The sequence below is a fragment of the Sapajus apella genome, unplaced genomic scaffold (genome assembly GCF_009761245.1).
Source record: "Sapajus apella isolate SASKATOON/1434 unplaced genomic scaffold, GSC_monkey_1.0 scaffold18, whole genome shotgun sequence".
Classification (NCBI taxonomy): domain Eukaryota; kingdom Metazoa; phylum Chordata; class Mammalia; order Primates; family Cebidae; genus Sapajus; species Sapajus apella.
The window spans coordinates 23,741,725-23,762,789 of NW_022436958.1; the positions used below are offsets into that span (position 1 = coordinate 23,741,725).

A 21,065-nucleotide genomic window follows, 5' to 3' on the forward strand; every position below is an offset into this window, starting at 1 on the left:
CTTTATGAGATCCAGTGGGTAGAGACTTGTTTTAAAATTCAGAGAGCTAATGCCTGTCTTTCTCACCATGAATCAATTAGACATCGCTCTCTAGTGTCTTAGGATGGCTTGCTGCATAGTCCCCAATCATCTTCATACTGCTTTCACATGGTTTTCAGTTTGACCAGATAAGGAGAGCCTGTTTGGAACTTTTTCATTGGTGTGGTACAGAGTCACTGAATTTATGAAAATTTAATTTTTAAAAGATCTGGATCATGTCTGACAAGTAATATTTGCCCCAAACCTAGAACACATGTCTTAGAAGCTAGTAGTAGTTCAGAATGGATCCCGGTACCAGATGGAATACAACTATAATATGAACATCAAATGTATGTTTAACTTTAGAAAATATCATCTCCATGGTCTCTGATTATCCAGACAAACTCCATATTTTACATGTAACCAGTTAGAAATGGTTTTACAATAAGAGAAGGAACCAGGTAAAATGAAAAATCCCAAGTTAAGAATTTTTTCAGAATAATTTGACATCCACTCCTTCTATAAATTGTTTTTGAAAGTAATCACATGAATGCCATTTTGATCCACCAATGCTCACCTTCTCCTTTCCTGATTTGTTTTACTCGTGTAATTCCACAAAAAGCAAGACACAGTCAGAACTATCTCTGAAGAAATTAACATGAGTGTAACTGCAGACAAGTTTTAAAAACACGCTGAGGTCATTCGTTTTACCTCCTGAGCACACCAGGCACACTGAGGTCCAATGAGCAGGCAGTCTTCACAGGTTTCTGCACCTCCCAGGGTACAGCCACCTAGGTGTAGACCCAGCAAGACGCAGGAATTAAGTACACTTTCACTCATTCCATTTATCAGACTGATAGCTCTTAAATTACTTGAACAAAACAACATCAAAGTTAATTTTAGTATCCAAGATCATTCCTCGAAATGTTAGCAAGTCACATAAAAGTTTGTATTTTACATCTATCACATGTAAAACATGTGTACATATATTAAAAAGTATGTATGTCTTTCAAGCTGAAATTATCATCCTCTTTTTTCTTAAAATGTGGAAGTTCACAAATATAGAATTATCCTATTTATTATTAGCCAATATGTGCCACTGTAATTTTTAAAAATTACTTGCATCCATTAAAAAATGCTTCTCTCTTAAATGAGGTATTTCTGTTTTTGAAATAAGTCCTTTTTCTCTTTCAAGATTATTACTCTTAAGTGGAAGATCTTGTGGTAGAATAAAATAGAAAAGTTTCAAAATGGTTATTACAATGGCACTAAGTCCTATAGGGCAGTAATGCTATTTAATTCTCCTCTTTAAAATGCCTGTGCAACCTTTGTATTTATTTACCTTAAGCCTACAGCATTCGCTATGGGAACTGCCCGCTGTTTGCCTGTAATTTGTAAAGTGTTCACTCAGTGACAAAAGAGCAATGGAACAGATCAAATAAAAAATGACTTCAGATCTACTTTCTGAACCAAATGACAGGTTTGTCAAGCATACCATGAAAGCAATATATCGGAGAACACTGGTCTTACCTTGTACATGATCATTCCTTCCTAGAAATAGAAAGAACAGGCAAAGCAGTTCAATCCCCATTCGTTTCAGTTCTTGCTGTGCAGACCGATTAAAAAATGAATTACCTTCAGTGTTTCAAGACCAAAGCTGAGTATCGTTAAAGTTTTTCTTTCTTGAAGTATAACATTTTAAATACTACTTACACTGCTTTGAAAAGAAACTTGAGATGTGATTTAGAGTGTTTTCATTAAGACTGAAATGAAAACAGAGGCTACCTGGACAGGTAAAGCAGAAAAGCTGTGTTTAAAAGCAACTTCAACGTGATTTACTTCCTTGTTCTCCTTATAAGGAAGGCAGGTGTACAATCACCAAGAAGGTGGGGAAATTCATTCAGTAGAAATTTTTGTGTAAGTTCTGTTAGTTTCTCTGTATCCTAGAGAAAGTTAATATCTTTAGGGAAATATTGATCAATGAAATGTCAAAACAGCAATTGAAATATAGTCATTTCTAAAATAATTTTAATTTAATGTAAATAGTAAAGATATTAAATAAAACATATAGCCTATATGTAAGAAAAGTAAAAAATGAGCTAAATGAAAATACCTGAGATTTTTGTATTTCATTGTTAAATCCTTTGCAAAGAATGGAAATAAACCCTGAAAAAGAAAAATCATTGTCTTACAGTAAATGAGAAAGCAGGCTAGGAAAAGCAAAGTGCTGTTTCCTTATTTTTCAAATTAAATGAAATATATTTTTATAAGTAAAAAATTCTTAAAAATGTTATTGGAAATAACCATAACATATAAAAATCAAAGAAAATAAAAATAAGAATGTCTTAAAACAACGACAACAAAGATGAAAACAGAAACGACGGTGCCCAAGATTCTGAAACCCTCAGGCTAGGGAACCAGTTCTCTTTGCAATGTGCTGTTCCAACTTTTAGTCCATGATTTGGCACATGGGAGACATTTATTTGTTGAGTGAAAGAGTGACAATTCAAAATATATATGATCAATAGCTAAGTTCATGAGGTTGTTTGTATTCTCCCCCCATTGGGTTCTTCAGGAAGACATTTTGGGATTTGTAGAGTCCGTGAACAGATTAGAATCAAATTTTCACTTCGTCATCTCGAAACTGCTGACCTTAGAGAGACTTTTTTTTGTGGCTGGGCTTTTATGTCCGAGGAGATTATCTTTTCAAGGAGCATTCCTAGGTAAGCATGCAAAACCTGTAAACAGAGGGAATTGGACTATGGTCAACCATAATTTAACTGTACATTTAAAAATAACTAAAAGAGTATAAATGGGTTTTTATAACACAAAGGATAAATGCTTGAGGGGATGGGTACCCTACTTTCCATGATGTGATTATTACACATTGAATGCCTGTACCAAAACATCTCGTGTACCCCACAGATATATACACCTACCATATACCCACAAAAATAAAAATGAAAATAAAATAATTTTTAAAATAAAATACACCATAAAAAGAGAGAAGCTAATTATAGACTACTTAGGCTTTTCTCTGATGCCTATATTATGTTCAGTTTTGAACTCCATCATGTCCAAGAACCTGGAAAAACATGGCAAGAATTCTGCAGTAACAATCCAGAATTATTGAAGAATTGGAAGATATGCATTTTGGGAGACAATTTATATAAAATTATTTTATTTAACTTGAAGAAGAAAGATCAAGGCACCAATTATTTGTGTCTCTGTTACTGTCATTTTAAAAATCCAGTATTAACTATTATTCATTAATTTATCCATTCATTCAACAAGTACTTATTGAGTATTTACTTTCTGTCAAATATTATTTTTGAAGCAGAGGCTACATCAGTGAACACAACCAAGCCCTCGATCCATGCAGCATATATTCTAGGCTGCAGGGCAGTCAATGAAGATAGACTCCTAACATCAGGGAGTAGCCAGGGCTATGAGTCATAATAAGTCTGGGTAAAAGGAAAGAGGGGCAAGAGAGTGTGCTGTTTTCTTTTCAGTAGTCAGGGAGGGTGTCCCAGACCAACCGGCATCTGAGAGAGCACTAGATGACTCTGACAACACAGCTAAGTACAAAGGCCCGAGACAGCCCAATGGCAGGTGTTTTCAAGGGCAAGTGGAATACAAGAAGGGACAGAGACAAGGTGATCAGGTTTGGGGGCAGAGGTCAGATCATATGTAATCTTGACCTTGAATTTTGTTCTATGCCTTGAGTGTCATTGGAAGGTTGAAAGCAGAGAAATGATATTGTTTAATTTACATTTCAGAAGAACCACACTGGCTGCTGCAGAAGTTAGAATGTATAGGGCAAGATTGGAAGGTGAATGGGGCAAGATAGGAAAGGAATACATGGCTGTTAAGAACAGAGACAATGGTGGCTGGGACCAGGGTGAAGGTGGTGCAGGAGGAGAGAGGTGATCAGATTCAAGATCTATTTTGAAACCTGGCTGTCCTTATAGATTGGATGTGAATATGAAAGAAAGAGGTTTCTGGCTGGCACAACTGAGTGATACTTTTTATTGAGAGGGGTTACATTGAGGAAGGATCAGGTTTCATGTGGAGGATGAGGATCAAGAACACGGTAAGTTTCAGATGGCGAGAAGACAACCAAGTGAAGGCGCCATATAGGCAGTTTGATATCTAGGTCTGGAAATGGGGGCAATGTTAAAGTGCAAATTGTAAATCGGAGATTATCAGCATGGATTTAAAGATATAAGCCTGATGGAGTTCAGAGATATGTGGCTGAATGAGATCCCCCAGGAGGTAAATGTATATAGGGAAGATCTAGAGATCAAGAGAAGGATTTAGTGAAGAAAGCTTCTATCTAAAGAACACTCTACCTTGCTAAAGAGGAACCTGTCTTTGTTGGGAGACAAATTCAAGTGTCTCTCATATTTCTGTGCATTTTACAAGCAGAGGCTCTGGCTGCCTTTTTTTCTAGACTGTCGTTTCTAGGATGTTTATAAAGTGAACAGCCTTTGAAAATAGAGTGTCCCACTTTAGGGAAAAGGAAAAATTGCTTAGAGCTTTGGAAGATAGAGACAGTGTCAATCTCCAGAAAAAAAGCAGGCCTGTTTACTGCCCATTATGAAAGGTTCAGGTTCCCCAAACTCAAAGTTCTTCTCTTATATCACATCCTACTACATGTGCAGGTGTCACCTTTTTCTTTTGTGTCATCCTGTGGGAAATGGTATTGGAGAACAGGTGAAAAAAAATGTGATGACACTCTGACCACTGTGATTGCTCTGAATTAAAAAGTTCTTTTTCTATGACCCAGGCATCTCATGTCTCCATTAGTACCCATGAATCCATGACAAGCTAACTTGTCAGCTTTCCAGTCAGGTAAAAGTTCAGGACCTTCATAGTTCTTGACAATCTCCTACTGAAAATCCACCTCGGTCTGGAGATTGAACACACAACTTTCAAACCTCACTTTGGAAGAAAAGATCTTGCATCCCACAAAACTGCCTTGGACTGACAAGTGCTGCCCTGGGCTCCAGAGGTTTCCCCAGGTCCTGAGTTGTCTGTCTGCCGGCAGATTTCCCTGGCAGCCACTAGCAGGCACTCTAGAGGAGCTGGATCAGGAGTGGCTGCCCAGCTCTGGATATGCCACTCCCTGGAAACTCTCCATGGTTTTAGCTGCCACCAATAATCTCTCCTTCCTGGGAATACAGATTACCTCTTGCGGCCTCTTCTGTAGTTAAGAAAATCCCAATGACCAGCTCTTGCCAACAGAATATGAATATGAGCGGAAGTTGTACACATGCCTTCCAGACCATCTCCATGTCCTTCTGACAATTGGATGCAGACAGCAATAAGGTCCTAGGAGAACTCCAAAACTATAATTTGACCATGTCTTTAAATGGAGTTGTGCCATCCCACATAAAGACTTCCATCTCAGTTCCTAGAATCATAATCACACTGATTTATTTATTCTCTGTCCCCCATGGCTGCCCCTCCAGAGCACACCCTTCCTAACTTGCGAGCCTTCCCACAAACCATTTGTTCTTCCTGCAGGCCTTGGGCTCCCTCTCATGCCTCTCACTTGGCTAATTCAGCTTGCCCTGCAGGTCTCAGTGTAGACATTAGTGTCTGCAGGAATACCTTTCTTGTCTCTCTTGGCCTGTCTTCCTGTGGACATTCCCCAGGATAGCCCTTTTTGCTCTGCTTGTAATTGTCAAAATACTTGCCTTTCCTCAGAAAATATTTATTCAGTTTTTGCTATGTATCACACAGCAACTGTGTCTTAGTCATCTTTCTATTCCCAGCAAGTAACACAATGCCTGGCACTTTGTAAGCAGTCAATTAACGTTTATTGAGAAGATGGGTGAATTTAAAGTCTTCATTGTCTAGTATTTCACCAGTTACGACGCAGGTATTCAACGGATATTGAGTAAATAGATGAGTAAATGAATGAATGGTTTAGAAAGGTAAATAATACGACCAGGAAAGGGAAAATGTGTTCCCTGCTTGGGTTGTGCCAAAAGCTGAGAAATGGCTTAAAATGCAGGATGAAGAAAAGGCAGGGAGGAATTTGAGACAGCGTAAAGTAGAATAATGTTATGAAAGAATATCTATCCACTCTGTTTTTACTTTGGGACTGCTGGCTAATTTGTGCCAAGGGGCAAGGCACTGAGAAGACATAGCCTTGCTTCCTGAGGGTGGTGCCTGGTGCCCTTTTGGAAAGTACCACATCCACACCGCTGCGGAGGGTGGCGGCCCTGCCTGTCCTGTGAGCAGCTAATCCATGAGATGTTAGCATCTTATAAAGTCCCCCAAATGAAAACTGTGTCTTCTTAGCCATGCCATCCGGATTACTTACCTCTGTTTCTGTGTATGTAGAATCTGAAATGGGAAATACAGATGCAAAATCAGGAGTTTGGTAATGGGAGGCAAAGCAGGCAGGATGTATGGAGAGAGGGCATCAGGTTGGAGGGAACAAGGTGCTTCCAGAATCAATGTTAGGAGGACTTGGCAGCTACATGGAGGCAGAAGAAAGCTACATGGGGTGGGAGATGAGAGGATCAATATGCAATCAGCAGAGAAGGGCCCTGAGCCACGTGAACTGAAGAGCACTAGAGTCAGATCTACACACTCACTCTGTTGGGGGGAAGGAGCACGGCCCAGGCCTAGAGCTGCCATGGATCCCAAATGCCCATCCAGCTTGGATCTCTTGGAGACCTGGCTCTCCCCAGGATCCTGTCCCTTTTAAAGCAATGTGTATTCTTATAGCAAATTCCCCTTACTTGTGGGTGGTTGAGAGGATCTTATATTCCTTAACATCCAAAGGTTCTGTCATACTATCTACACTTTCAGACAGGCTGGTCAGGCTCATCAGATAGAATCCTACCATCCAGACTGCTCAGAGTATCAGTCTCAGGGCTGTGACTCCATCTGGGAGTCTGACCCTCCTCAAGGAGCCTCAGCTAAGCAGCATGGGGGTGGACAGAGCAGCTTAGAGCGGGGATGCAGAGCCTCTGCACTCCACCCTTCTGCTGGCCCTGACTTCTGAGACTTAGAAATGGGCTGTCTTCTGCAGTGCCCTGACCAGAAAGCCAGTGAACCAGAGTCTGAGTCACTGCGTTTAGCTTGTGTCTCTCCTGGACCCAGCCATTCATCCACATCAAAGAAAGACAGGCCAGGCCCCAGGTGGGCCTGCCCTGGGGCACTTCACAACACTCCTGGGAGAGGAAATCCTGAGTCAACCTGGCTGGGAACCAACTGGAACCCTGGGGACTTTAGTCATGGCTGTCTGCTCTTGGGCCGGCCTTGCTGTGCTGCCTGCTTCATCTCAAGTGCCATTGACAAGTCTTCCACCTCCAGGTGTCTTTCTGTGCAAATGTTTCATTGTGAGTAGCTAAAAGAAGGCAACGTAAATGGCTGCTTTGTCTCTGGGTCTCACTCTAAGGTAGCTCTGAGTATGATGCTTTCCACAGTGGGATGTTTGCAGAATTCTGTGGCCGTCTTGTGGTCATGCATGACGGTAGAGTAAGCAATCTGGAAGCAGGTACATTTGTTCCATTTTTTGAGACCTTCAGAAAGATTCCCTTAAAGAAGGATGTGTAACACTTTCCTGTCATCCTTGTTCACAATGCCCACAGGTGCTAAGTGCTAAAGGAATGTTGTGTGGCCTAAACCTCTCATTCTAGGCTGGAATTTCCTATTTTGTTTATTGCAGTAAAATATACATAACATAAAATATATCATTTTAACAATTTTTAAGTATTTGACTTGGTGGCATTAAAAGCATTTATACTGCTATGGCACCCTCCCCACCAACCATCTCCAGAACTTTTTCATCAGCCCAAACAGAAACTCCTCACCCATGAAACAATAACTGTCCATTTCCCCCACCAACCCCCAGCACCCACCATGCTACATTCTCTCTCTGTGAGTCGGACTACTCCAGGTGCATCACAGAAGTGGAATCATATAATATTTGTCCTTTTGTGACAATGGCTTATTTCACATTAGCATAATGTCTTTGGGGTTCATCCAGGTAGTAGCATGTGTCAGCATTTCCTTCCTTTTAAAGGCTGAATAATATTCCACTGTTTGGATAGACCACATTTTGATAGCCTAACCATCTGTCAATGGACATTCAGGTTGTTTCCAGCTTTTGGTCCTTGTGAAGAGTACTGCAATTAAGGTTGGTGTAGGGATATTTGTTTGAGTCTGGCACTTACTTTGTAAAGCCTTCATGATGCCCATAATGGGAAGAAGCTGAGTGAAGTGGGAAGAGTTTGGTTTTGGATGCAGGCAGTCCTGAGTTCAAATTGTAGTCCTGCCAGATCCTCTTGTCTATCTGTGGGGAGAGTGATTATCTCTCAACACTTTCGTTTCTAGACTATGAGAAAGGGACAGTATCCACCTTCTGGGAAAATGGCGAAGAGTATCCGGGAGCTGCAGGTGGCTCCAGGTGGGATGGAAGTCAGATCACCATCGGGAAACATATTTTATAAATGGTGTAATTAAATACATTTTGAGATGAGTCCAGGTTTTGTGGGGCCTAGAGATTATACCTTTTGGGAGACCCTCTTTAAGAAATTGAATGCAGGCTGGGCGTGGTGGCTCATGCCTGTAATCCCAGCACCTTGGGAGACCGAGGCAGGTGGATTTCTTGAGGTCACGGCTTGTAGACCAGCCTGGCCAAAATGTGAAACTGCATCTCCACAAAATATACAAAAATTAGCCAGGCATGGTGGCATGCGCCTGTAGTTCCAGTTACTTGGGAGGCTGAGGCAGGAGAATCACTTGAAACTGGGAGGCAGAGGTTGCAGTGAGCCAAGATTGTACCACTGCACTCCAGCCTGGGTGACAGAGTGAGACTCTCTCTCAAAAAAAAAAAAAAAAAAAAAAAAGAGAGAGAGAAAAGAATGCAAAATTGGAAATAAACCATGTGTTGAAAGTGTGTATGTATTTCAAGTGAGGGGGGAAACCCGCAATAGCAAATTACTGAAAGCTTGAAAATTCCAGTCCCTTTGTTTCTTGACATCACCTCAGGCAATTCACCAGAAATGCTTTCTGAAAAATGCTTCCTGATGGTAATCTGGCTTCCATCCCATCTGGAGCCACCCGCAGCTCCCAGATACACCCACAGCTCCCAGATACTCCCAGACACCTGTGCACACTGGAACCTGGGCTGAAGCTCCCTCAGTTTCCTGTAAACCCTTCTTTGATTTCACTCGGGACACATGTTTATTATTGCTCATTTTAATGAGCACTTACCAAGTGCCAGGCATCGTTAAATATTGTATTAGGACTTTGGGAGGCCGAGGCGGGTGGATCACAAGGTCAAGAGATCGAGACCATCCTGGTCAACATGGTGAAACCCCGTCTCTACTAAAAATACAAAAAATTAGCTGGGCATGGTGGCACGTGCCTGTAATCCCAGCTACTCGGGAGGCTGAGGCAGGAGAATTGCCTGAACCCAGGAGGCGGAGGTTGCGGTGAGCCGAGATCGCGCCATTGCATTCCAGCCTGGGTAACAAGAGCGAAACTCTGTCCCCCCCCCAAAAAAATATTGTATTAGGGTCCCCCTAATTTGTTCTCACAAGGCCCCAATAAAATGGGGACTATTCTTTTACCAGATAAGGAAACTGAGGCATGGAAAAGCTACACAACTTTCCCAAGATCACCCCATTGCTCAGAAAAGAGGGCCCTGGAGACAGGCTGCTACCCTCCCACCCGAGTTCAGAATCACCCTGCGAACTGCCTCCTGGTAGATAAGAGGTGTACAAAGAATCCTCAAAAAGATGCCAATAGTGAAATTCCACAAGGAACTTGGAAAAACGTTTGCCTCTCTAGTTCAGAACTCTGGTTCCAGCTCTAGCTCGGTGTCTAGCAGTTTCCTTCTGGGTTAGTTTGTTGTTTATCCTGCAGCCACCAAAAATCAAAGATGTGGTCCTGGATTGTACCATTTTTTCTCTGATTTGAGGTCAAGACAGATCTCTTAAAAACAAAATGAAACAGAACATGTTGCCTGGCCCTTCAGGGAAAGCAAAGCCCACTGGTCACAAGCCAGGCCTGATATTGAGTTCAAGAGAGTGTGGCCGTGGGCATTTCCTGTGACTGGGAGATGACTCAGGATGAACTCCGGTCCCTGAGCCACAGGCACCCCCTGCTGCCCCTCCCTGGCTTGTCACAGTTACCAACCACACCCCACCCCATGCCCGGCAGTCATACTGCCAGCTACAGGGAGCTTGTCCTGTGAGTTAGGTCTGCTCCAGAGGCCCCCACAGTCAGGGTTCAGAGCTTACACTGAAGTTTAAAAGAGGTGAACTCTTTCTGTCTTTTAGTTTGTGGAATAAATCCAAAGACAAGATTTTCCAGAAAATACCATGGGATGTGAATTTATTCCAACTTGACTCTGAGAACTAGACTCTTTAGGCCCCTTTTTCCTAACTGTGAAGCAAATAGCAAGACGTCGTGTGAACAGACACTGATTGCCAAGTGGTTTGTTCACTCACAGCTTGCAGAGCTGCTGAGCCTTCTTTTTTCATTTACTCATTCACTGCTTCAGCAGCTGCCTGTGGAGACCCCACGATGGACCGGGCACTGTTCTGAGAGCACAGTGTTGATTAAAACCGACAGGGTCTCTGCCTCATGGAGCTTACATTCCAGCGAGAGAGAAAGACAAGAAACACATGAACAAATAAAGATGTCAGATGGTGACAAATGCTGAGAAAATAAAGGATGAGAAGAGGTCAGAGAGTGCATGAGGTGGGGCGGCCAGCAAAGCTTCTCTGCTGAGGTCCTGTTTAGGCAGAGCCCTGGGGAAAGGAGGGAGGGCGTCCAGGGCTCTCTGGAGGACAGGCAGTCCTGCCCATGGGAAGAGCAGTTGCAAGGCCTTGGGGCAGGAGGATTTGTGGACAAGCAAGGTGGTGAGAGAGGCTGGAGCAGAGTGAGTGGGTAAACTCAAGGAGGCCAGGGGAGATGGGCCAGAGAGGCAAAGGGAAGAGGGAAGCTCATGAAGAGGGGCTGGGAGGAGGGGCAATGGTCAGGGCTCTACATTTGTATCTTGAGTGAGAAGGGAAGCTTTTATGGAGTTTTTGTTAGACATGATGTAGCTTATAATGCGGCAAGGATGCACAGACTATAAGGTGATAGGGAGGGAAGCTGGGAGGCCTTATTGGAGGCTATTTCAGCAGAGATGATGACAGCTTGGACTATGGTGGAAGTAAGGGAGGTAGTGAGAAGTGTTTGGATTCTGGATATTTCCAGGATAGACAGGATTTACAAACAGATTCCTCATAGGGAGGGAGAGAAATCAAGGGATCAACAATGACTCTAGCAGTTATTAAGGCCCTGGATCAATAACCCCACCGTCACCACCAGGGTACTCCAGCTGTTTCAGAGGGAGTATACCATCTGCTCATCAGCAGAGGCATCGTGAGCTCTGATCTGCTCTAACAACCCAGAGGGTCATGAAGAGTCATAACTCTGCAACAGGCATTCATTCCATGGTACAACCAGAAAAGTCTGAAATATGCAGGCCATTGCTTTATGGAGACCATTTGTATGCTGTGTAAACATTCCTTCCGTCCAGTGGAGGATCAGCCGGCATCTTCTGTTCTGGAATTCCCCATGACTTTGCATTTTGGTTGCAAAAGAAAACCTGTGGTCCTAGAGTTCTTTCTAGCTATGCTGGTAGACTAATTGGGGTCAGTTTCAGTAGCAAGAGTCTCCTCTAGCAGTTTAAAAAAATACTCCTTGTAAGAAGGAGACGGATATGTTTTACTTTTAAAAATTCCTTGCAAAGTGGAAGGACATCAAACTTCTTTTGACCTTAAAGATGCAATTTATGCAGCTGCAACAATAGGAAAAGCTATATCCTTATAAAAAGCTGGGAGAAATGGCAACCAGTAATTATTATTTTTTATTTTATCTATTTTAGACAGGGTCTCACTCTATCTATCACTGGGCTAGAGTGCAGTGGCATAATCCTAGCTCAATGCAGCCTTAAACTTCAGGGCTCAAGCAATCCTCCCACCTCAGACCCCTGAGTAGCTGGGACTACAGGCACGTGCCACCATGCCCAGCTAATTGAAAACATTTTTTTGTAGAGATGGAGGTCTCACTTTGTTGCCCAGGCTGGTCTAAATCACTAGGCCTCAGGTGATCCTCCTGCCTCAGCCAGTGATCATGTTTGAGTCGCATCCTTGGGCGTCCGTGGAGGATTTATTACTTTTAACGGGCATTTTATGAACTTTTCTGATTGTTTCACATGGCACTCAGTGAATCCTGTCAGTGAGTTTTCAGGGAATCAAATAGAGTAAAGGATTGGGTATGATGTGAACACCCTAATCGTTAATAAGGCTAAACAATAAATTACTCTAACTAGCTAATCAAAACGTCATTAACCTGCTAACATCTCAAGGATTAGAAGTGGAGAAAGAAGAAAAGCCTTTAAAGCAAATTCAGCTGGCCTCTGATTAGAAGGTGTGTTGGATTTTTACACCACAACAGATGTAGCGAATCTATATATTGTTGGGCATAATTGCTTCCAGACAAAAAGTGGCTCCACTGAGCAGTCAGATGCGAGGCTTGTTTGGGGAAGAAGGAAAACCACCTGCCCGTGCTGCAATCTGCTGCCTCCTGACTACTCTGGGTGGATCCTTGCAGCTCATAAGCCCAGAGCCCCCTCCTAGCACCCCCTAGCGGTTGAGAGTGTAACAACCAAGTCATGCTGTAGTGAGAGGCTCAACAGTAGTTTCCACATTTATTAAAGGAAAGAAGTGAATCATTTTCTTTATATCAAGGAGTTCGATGTTTTAAAGCTTCAATCAAAACACAGATAATTAATTTTTTTGATAAAATACAATTGCTGTTAGTTGCAAGTATTGAGGGAGCTTTTTGGGGCAGGGGCAAACATTCCTTATGAGCTAATAAAATTATCTTGGACACCAATAGAGTAAGACTCGGTCACGTGGAAAATGCAGTTGTCAGCTCTGGTCTCAGTCCAGACCTTGGTAGATTATTGGACATTTGTTGCATGGTATAGATGGGTCTTGAAATTGTTTAGTCCCTAACTTTTAGGCAACCAAAAAAGACAGGATTTAAATGTTAACTCAACCAACAGAAGGATTTATTTTTATGAATGTTGCTGGAGGAGGAGCACAGCTCCCTAAACTGTGATCTGAAGACAGCTGTTAATCCTTGCCCTGATAATGAAATGTTCCTACAGTTTATTTAATATAGACTATTAAATCCTCCATCAGAAACTCACAATGCACATTAACCTATTAAACACTTTAAGAAGACACACAGGGAAGAAAATTGCTTACTTTTGTTTAACAATTAAACAAAAAACTATTTTCATTATCCTATGATAATATTGTAGTCAGATTTCTTAGGAAAACCCGGGTGTGAATTCATTTATTTACTGCTGCCTTTTGTGTGCATTCTCCAATTCAAACATCTTTCAAGATGGACTTTCCAGGAGGCAATTCTTTTTCTCAGGAAACTCCAGAGAGGAGGTCCATTTTGATAACAGTTCAGATAAAACACTTGCAGTAGTGATGACTCATATTTCTGGACTCAGACCCAACCCTATAACCTAGGTTATGGTTAACCTGGTGGCTAAAGCACAGATACTGCAGTTTTGTTACTGAATGACGTAGACTGGTTCCCTTTGTGAAACAAATTTAGGGCAGGGCTATCTATTGTTTTCCTGTGTCCTTCTCTGGGCAGAGGATTCCAGTTGTTGCTTGAGTCTGCCCTTGGTCTCTTTCTTTTTGCTACAACAGCCCATCCTCAAGCTGTCATTTGCCTGTTTCTCCACCTACTCATCTTACTTGCAGAAGGTCCAGAAGAGTAGCTCCCTTAAGGAAATGGCATTCTCTCCCTAGGGTAGGAAGCATCTCTTCAGGTGAGAAACTGTGCAGCATTTTGTTCCAAACTTGGGTTTTCCGCTGCTTTCTGACGATGCAGGCATCAGGCAAGGTGGGAACAATCTGAATGAATTTAGCTTTCTTCTGTTGACACAGTCATTCTGGAAAATCTTCACTTCTTAAAATGACGAGTTTTGTCAAGAGTGTGCTTCTTTTATTGTTGCAGGAATCTGAATGAGTATGTGTATATACAAAAGGGGTCATTTGTCCACTTTGTGGGGTCAAAATAGTAAAGGGTCACTGCAATTCATTCTGCTTGATTTTCTAAGGAAAAAATAAAATAGGATGTAGGTATTTTAAAAATGGAATCCAGTAGCAGACAGGAAACAAAAAGAAGACATATTTGCAATTTGTGAACCTTTCTATTTTGTTCCATTTTTCTCAGATAAATAAGGTAGATCTTGTTCACATGAGCTGCAAGCAAGTACAGCAGTAGTCAGAAATCACAGTTTCTGGTTGATCTAAAAACCAGGAAACACTGAGCATGACACAATGTTTAGTTACTACATTGGCTTTACTTAGCTTTGGAATTAGTCAAATTACAGTTACAATAACATTTTCAGACAAATTTCCTCTAAATACATCTCATACTCTCACTTTAAACAAATTAGTTAGCCTGTTTCATGGAATATTGCAAGTACGAATTCCTTGTTCCTGATAACAGAACTAAAGCCATAATTACTAACACTGTCTCTTATAATATGCCAAATACTGTTATAAATCTTTATCACAATGTGAGGCAAGGTACTGATATTTTCTCCATTTAAATAATAATATGTAATTTAATATTTTAGAAGAGTTTTAGACTAGTACATTTCCTATATACCCCATAGCCAGACTTCCCTATTATTAATGTCTTACGTTAATATGGTACATTCGTTACAATTTGTTTTTTGAGACAGAGTCTCTCACACTGTCGCCCAGGCTGGAGTGCAGTGGCACAATCTCGGCTCCCTGCAACCTCTGCCTCCTGGGTTCAAGCAGTTCTCCTGCCTCAGCCTCCTGAGTAGCTGGGATTACAGGCGAGTGCTATCACGTCTGGCTAATTTTTGTATTTTTGGTAGAGACCGGGTTTTACCATGATGGCCAGGCTGGTCTCAAACTCCTAACCTTAGATGATCTGCCTACCTTGACCTCTCAGAGTGCTGGGATTACAGGTGTAAGCCACTGTGCCCAGCCCATTTGTTACAATTAATAAACCAAAATTGATACATTATTATTGTCTAAAGTCCATCCTTTTTTCAGACTTCCTTCACTTTTACCAAATGTCTTTTTTCTCTGTTCAAGACTCCTCTTGAATTCTCCCCATGTTACAGAAGAAAAAGGAAATGACTCAGGTTGAATAACTTGCTCACAGTCTCATAGGCACTCAGTGGAAAAGTTGGCCTCAAATCCAGGTAGTCTGAATGTAGGCAGGTGGCTAACCTTAATACTAACTAGTGTTACCTTTATAGTGTTATTCAACTTGAGTGGCTCATTTGCCCAGGCAGCAGAGTATCAGGGTGGTGTGCACACCTGACGCAGGGGCTCCACTGGTAGTCAGGCACTGGCCAGAGTCAGACAGACAGTTTTCAATACGAGAACAACAGCTCCCTGATTCTCAGAGCCCTGGGTGGTCTAAAACAACAGAAATGAATTTCTCGCACCGAGTTCAGGGAGGCAGAAGCCTGAAAGCAAGCTGTGGGCAGGGCTGCTTCCTTCTGGACGCTCTGGAGGAGAAGCGGTTCCCAGCCCCTCCCTAGCTTCCGGGGGCTGCGGGCACTTCTTGGCATACCTTGACTCGTAGATGCATCGTTTTGATGCCTCATCTTCACGTGACCATCTCTTCTGGCGTTCTCCTCTGTGTCTTTTCCTCTTCTTATAAGGACACTTATCTTCGGATTTAGGGCCAACCCAAAAAATCTGGGATGGTCTCATCTCAAGATCCTTTACTTAACTACATCTACAAAGCCGCTTCTTCAAATAAGATCCCATCCACAGATTCTGGGAAGGTGAACCTATCTTTTGGATGCAGCCATCATTCAATCCACTACAGAGACTAGAAATGCACAGAGGGTTGCTGTGAGGATAAAATACAATAGAATGACATGCAATACTTGCAACAGTGGGCATGTTTTTAACATGACAGCCATTTTCATCATTACTCTTTTGTACAATATGAGTCCCAAGTGTCCAAAATGCAATAACTTCGTTCATCCACGTTGGGTTTATATGACTATCATTAATCTTAATAATTGCTTTATATTACAGTTTTTGTAGTTTCTAACACTTGGTCCTGCCAGGGACTTCACAAGTTTGTATGAATTCAGCCTCTTTTTTTTCCTTTTCTTGGCAGCCTAGGTGGGGATGGGCTGGGGGTGCACTTTCAGTCCACACTTTCAGCTAACAACACTTGTCAGAAATACACGCTGACAAATGATCTCATCAAGTCAGGGTCCTGATGAGTGAATCCCTTGTCTGTTGCGGATGTGGAGAGAACCGCAGAAAAGCAGCTGGGCAGCTTCAGCTGTTGCTCAGCCCTCTGGTCACCCTCTGTGTTTGCTGGGTGCTGCATGCTGCTTTTCTGCTCCAGATCTTTATCAAGGGGACAGAATTCCATCTTGGGGCTGAGCACAGACCCCCACACACCCCAAAGCACATTGCTCCTCCATCCTTTGCTGGTGCTGTGTTCTGCGGTCACTCCTGGCAGTACAGGACTCTGAGCTGGCTTCGGTGAAATCCTTCTGCATTTGTCACAGTGTGTCCAAAAGTTAGGGCAGGAAGGGTGAGCCAAGTCCTACCCCACTCATTGTCTCTCTATTCTCTTCTTCATACCATTGTTGAGTAGATGCACTGGGCATCCACTCGAGCAAGGCCACCAGTTATGGTGGCCAGCAAGCACCACAGGCCAGCAGTGAGGCACCCTACACCTCCTGGGGAGCTGTTCGTGTGGTCTCCAGTGAGAATCAATGGCTTATGTTTCTTACCTATAAAAAACCCTTTAATATACCCATTTTTAATCTGGGTTTATCTACTGATAGAACTTGAGGAGTCTTTGACTTTGGAAGGGGGAAAAAATTGCATCTTCATTTGCAATAGGCCCAGAGTGAAATTAAACATTTTCTTCCATGACAAATGTAGACAACAAACCACTGTAATATTAGCAGTACCTGGAACTCTCACCAAGAGGAATTACACATATTTTTCACATCACTTTACAGTTGTTGCAGATGCCTCAAAAGGTTGTCAACACTTAGCACTGAGTCAAAATCAGTGCTCATCAGCTCTGCCTTGTTAACATGTTAATAAAGAGGTACATGTGATACTGTAATATAAATTTGTTTTTCAGTAATTTGATAACCATATTTCAGTCTAATTGGCTTTCTTTCTAATTGTATGTAGTTTATTTTAGGATTTACATATTTATCTTAAATTCAACATTTTTTCAGCCCACACTTTTTTACTTTTATTGTGGAAACAACACCTTGACCTCTAGACCAGACCCAGTGCTTGACCTGGTAACTGCAGCCCAGATACAAGAGTTTTAGTGAATGACCTAGGCTAGTTCAACACTGAATGACCTGGGGTGAGCCACATTTGCATTTCCATATGCCAGTTGATGAATGAACATCTTAAATATAAGCTAGTATATATGGTTCTTTCTGGGTGGCCCACACCTCCATTTGGCAAGCAGTGCCATCTTTGTTAAGGCAATAAGGGAATACCGTGTTAAATTAATTTGGCTGTGATTATTTCAAGTAATTGGATGGGAAAAATAAAGGTGCTGATGCTATTTGCTGGAAGAGATGTCCTGAATTTAGATGTCATTAGGTTGAAAGCAGCACACAGCCTCATGGATGTCACTGAACAAAAGAGAAGGGTACAGGCTGGGCGCGGTGACTCAAGCCTGTAATCCCAGCACTTTGGGAGGCCGAGGCGGGTGGATCACGAGGTCAAGAGATCGAGACCATCCTGGTCAACATGGTGAAACCCCGTCTCTACTAAAAATACAAAAAATTAGCTGGGCATGGTGGCACGTGCCTGTAATCCCAGCTACTCAGGAGGCTGAGGCAGGAGAATTTCCTGAACCCAGGAGACGGAGGTTGCGGTGAGCCGAGATCGCGCCATTGCACTCCAGTCTGGGTAACATGAGTGAAACTCCGTCTCAAAAAAAAAAAAAAAAAAAAAAAAAAGAGAAGGGTACAATTGTAAAAGCCTCTGGAAACACATCCCTGAAGCCCAAGTAAAGGATAGGATGGAATTGGGGATATAAAGCCTTTCAACTCTCTAGGAACAGACTCTTTATTTCCTCATTCCATATTCCCTTAGAGCAAGCTTTTTTTTGCCCACCTCCTGGGTTCAGGCAATTCTCCTGCCTCAGCCTCCTGAGTAGCTGGGATTACAGGCATGCGCCACCATGCCCAGCTAATTTTTTGGATTTTTAGTAGAGACGGGGTTTCACCATGTTGACCAAGATGGTCTCGATCTCTTGACCTCGCGATCCATCTGCCTCGGCCTCCAAAGTGCTGGGATTACAGGCGTGAGCCACCGCGCCCGGCCAGAGCAAGCTTTTATACCCTTAACTTCCACACATGCTTCAGAAAAACAGCCTGTCTGCTTTTGATAAGCAATTAAAAAAAATTCACATCTCACTCTTTCAAACTCTACCTCCCCAAATGGTAATCATCATTTTTGATGATTAAAAGATGATTTCCATGACCCTCCAAAGCCTCCCCAGCTCCGTGCCAAGCTTCTTAGCTCATAGGTAGGTGATGAAGTGGTCTTTAATCACTTTAAGTAGGCTTTAAGTGGTCTGTCATCTCCCAGCCCTTTCCCTCCACTAGCATGCAACTGGCCAAAACACACTTTATATAAGTCAACTGTCTTTGGTGAGTTTCTGTAACCTACAGGACAAAATCCAAATACCTTAGCCTGACATTCAAAGCCTTCCATAACTTTGCCCCAATCTGTTGTGACTAATTGTGCATGACTCTCCTCTGAAAGCTATACCTCCCGACAAATAGATTTTTTTCCTCATTTCCCAAACAAGCCACTTTTTACCAGCATGGAAATACCTGCCTCCACCTACCACATCTGCTTAGATTATGTTTATCCTTAGCATTCTTAACAGCCAAGTTCAAGTCTAATATTTCTTCAAGTATCTTTGGCCACAATGCCTGTCCTATATGACTACCCAGAGTCCTGAATATGTTATTCAGTTGGTATTTTTTAATGAACTGTGTTAAAGTTGTGACATATGTTTCTTTAACTAAATTGCATTTTGATTTTTCTTTCTTTCTCTTTCTTTCTTTCCTTTCTTTTTTATTTATTAATTTATTTTTTTTTATTGTTTGTTTCTTCAGACAGGCTCTTGCTCTGTTGCCTAGGCTGGAGTGCAGTGGTGTCATCATGGTTCTCTGTAGCCTCGATCTCTCAGGCTGAAGTGATTTTCCCACCTTAGCCTCCCAAGTAGCTGGTAGTACAGGTTCATGCCACCATGCCCATCTACTTAAAAAGCATTAGTAGAGATGGGATCTCTCCATGTTGACCATGCTAGTCTTGAACTCTTGGGCTTAAGTGGTCCACCCACCTCAACCTCCCAAAGTGCTGAGATTACAGGTGTGAAGCACCATGCCCAGCCCTATTTTAATTCCTTTGAATTGAGTGATAACACACAGTAAGTACTCAATAAACCCTGGCTTTGTCATTTCTTGATTATTTGATCTTGGGCCTGTTACTTGCCTTATCTAACCCTTAGCCTTCTTATTGGTAAAATGGTAATAATTGCCTCCTTGAAAGGTTGTTGTTAGAATTAGAGGTAATATAAGTCAAGAGTCTTGTATAAAATATTATAAGAGAAATCTTTATCCCAAAGTAACATATAATCTTGTTGGAGAAATTGATATAAATTAAAAGAGGCAAATTGGTGTAGAGGGAGAATACTAACAAGGAGTGGGAAGACCTAAGTCTCATCCCAATTTAGCTTCTTAACAAATGAGTGACTTTCCTCCTCCTTTTTTTCCTAGGTCTTACTTTCCTCATATCAAATTGGAGGGTGGTGGTGAGTGTGGAATGGAGAATCCCCAAGATCTTTTCTCGCAGTAACACATAAGGATTCTAGAAACAGAAAATAAAAACAAGAGTAAAGATATGTAATTCTGAATTTTGAGGTGTGTAAAGAGAAGGCAGTGGCTGGGCACAGTGGCTAACACTTGTAATCCCAGCACTTTGGGAGGCTGAGGCAGGAGGGCAAGAGATGGAGACCATCCTGGCCAACATGGGGAAAACCCCTCTCTACTAAAAATACAAAAATTAGCTGGGCGTGGTGGTGCATGCCTGTAATCCCAGCTACTTGGGAGGCTGAGGCAGGAGAATCACTAGAACCTGGGAGACGGCAGTTGCAGTTAGCCAAGATTGTGACACTGCACTCCAGCCTGGCAACAGAGTGAGACTCCATCTCAAAAAAAAAAAAAAAAAAAAAAAAGAAAAAGAAAAAAAGAAAAAAGAGAGAGAGAGAAGAGAATACAGTTATTCCAGGAAATTTTTCTGATACGATTTGAGACAACTCTTGAAGAAATTGAAGAACACAAACTGGTTGGAAAAGAGAGAGTGGGGTGGGGGTGGGAAGAGACAAGAAGCAGCACAGACAAAGGAAGATTAACATTCTAGACAGAATCTTGGAGTAGTTGTGAAAAAAGCCATCAGACCTCTGGCTAGATCCAGGAAGTTGGGGCTACGATGCAGTGGGACAGGAAGGGGAGGACCAGAGGATCTACACCTCAAGCCCTAGGCCTTAGAATTTAGATTTGAACTGATTGGCAATAGGGAGCTGCCAAAGGTTCTGAACAGGGAGTAACAGGGTGATAATAGCATTTGGGGAAGTATAGTGCGGCAGCTCCTCTGCTGTCTATATAAAACGGAGATGCTAGAGGCAGGGAGACCCAAAAGGATCTGTGGAAACACTTCTGTAGGAGCCAGATCAGATTTGCTTCATCACATCTTGGGATCCAGGTGTGAGGTAATGGGATCCTTAACTAGGTTGATGCAGTACAGGGGTCCCCAGCCCCCGGGCTGCAGACCAGCACCAGTCCATAGCCTATTTGCAAACAGGCTGCAAGGGGGGAGGTGAGCATAGGGCAAGATAATAAGGCTGAGCTGCTCCTC

The 21,065-nt window shown here is 42.4% G+C and overlaps 1 protein-coding gene across 6 annotated transcripts in view; it reads right to left on the reverse strand.

The window, feature by feature from the left end:
• Positions 1 to 21,065, reverse strand: part of ITGB6 (integrin subunit beta 6) — a 133,913-nt gene that overhangs the window by 76,330 nt on the left and 36,518 nt on the right. For 2 of the 6 annotated variants that reach the window (XM_032286512.1, XM_032286511.1), the window contains exons 2-4: positions 2,132 to 2,756; positions 1,549 to 1,961; positions 730 to 809 (exon numbers count right to left, since the gene is read on the reverse strand). In XM_032286512.1, the coding sequence (XP_032142403.1) occupies positions 730 to 809; positions 1,549 to 1,563 (95 nt within the window). In that variant the 5' untranslated portion in view covers positions 1,564 to 1,961; positions 2,132 to 2,756. Of the gene's footprint in view, positions 1 to 729; positions 810 to 1,548; positions 2,061 to 2,131; positions 2,757 to 21,065 lie in introns of those variants that run through there. The other 4 variants (XM_032286507.1, XM_032286510.1, XM_032286509.1 and 1 more) reach the window with 4 other exon arrangements.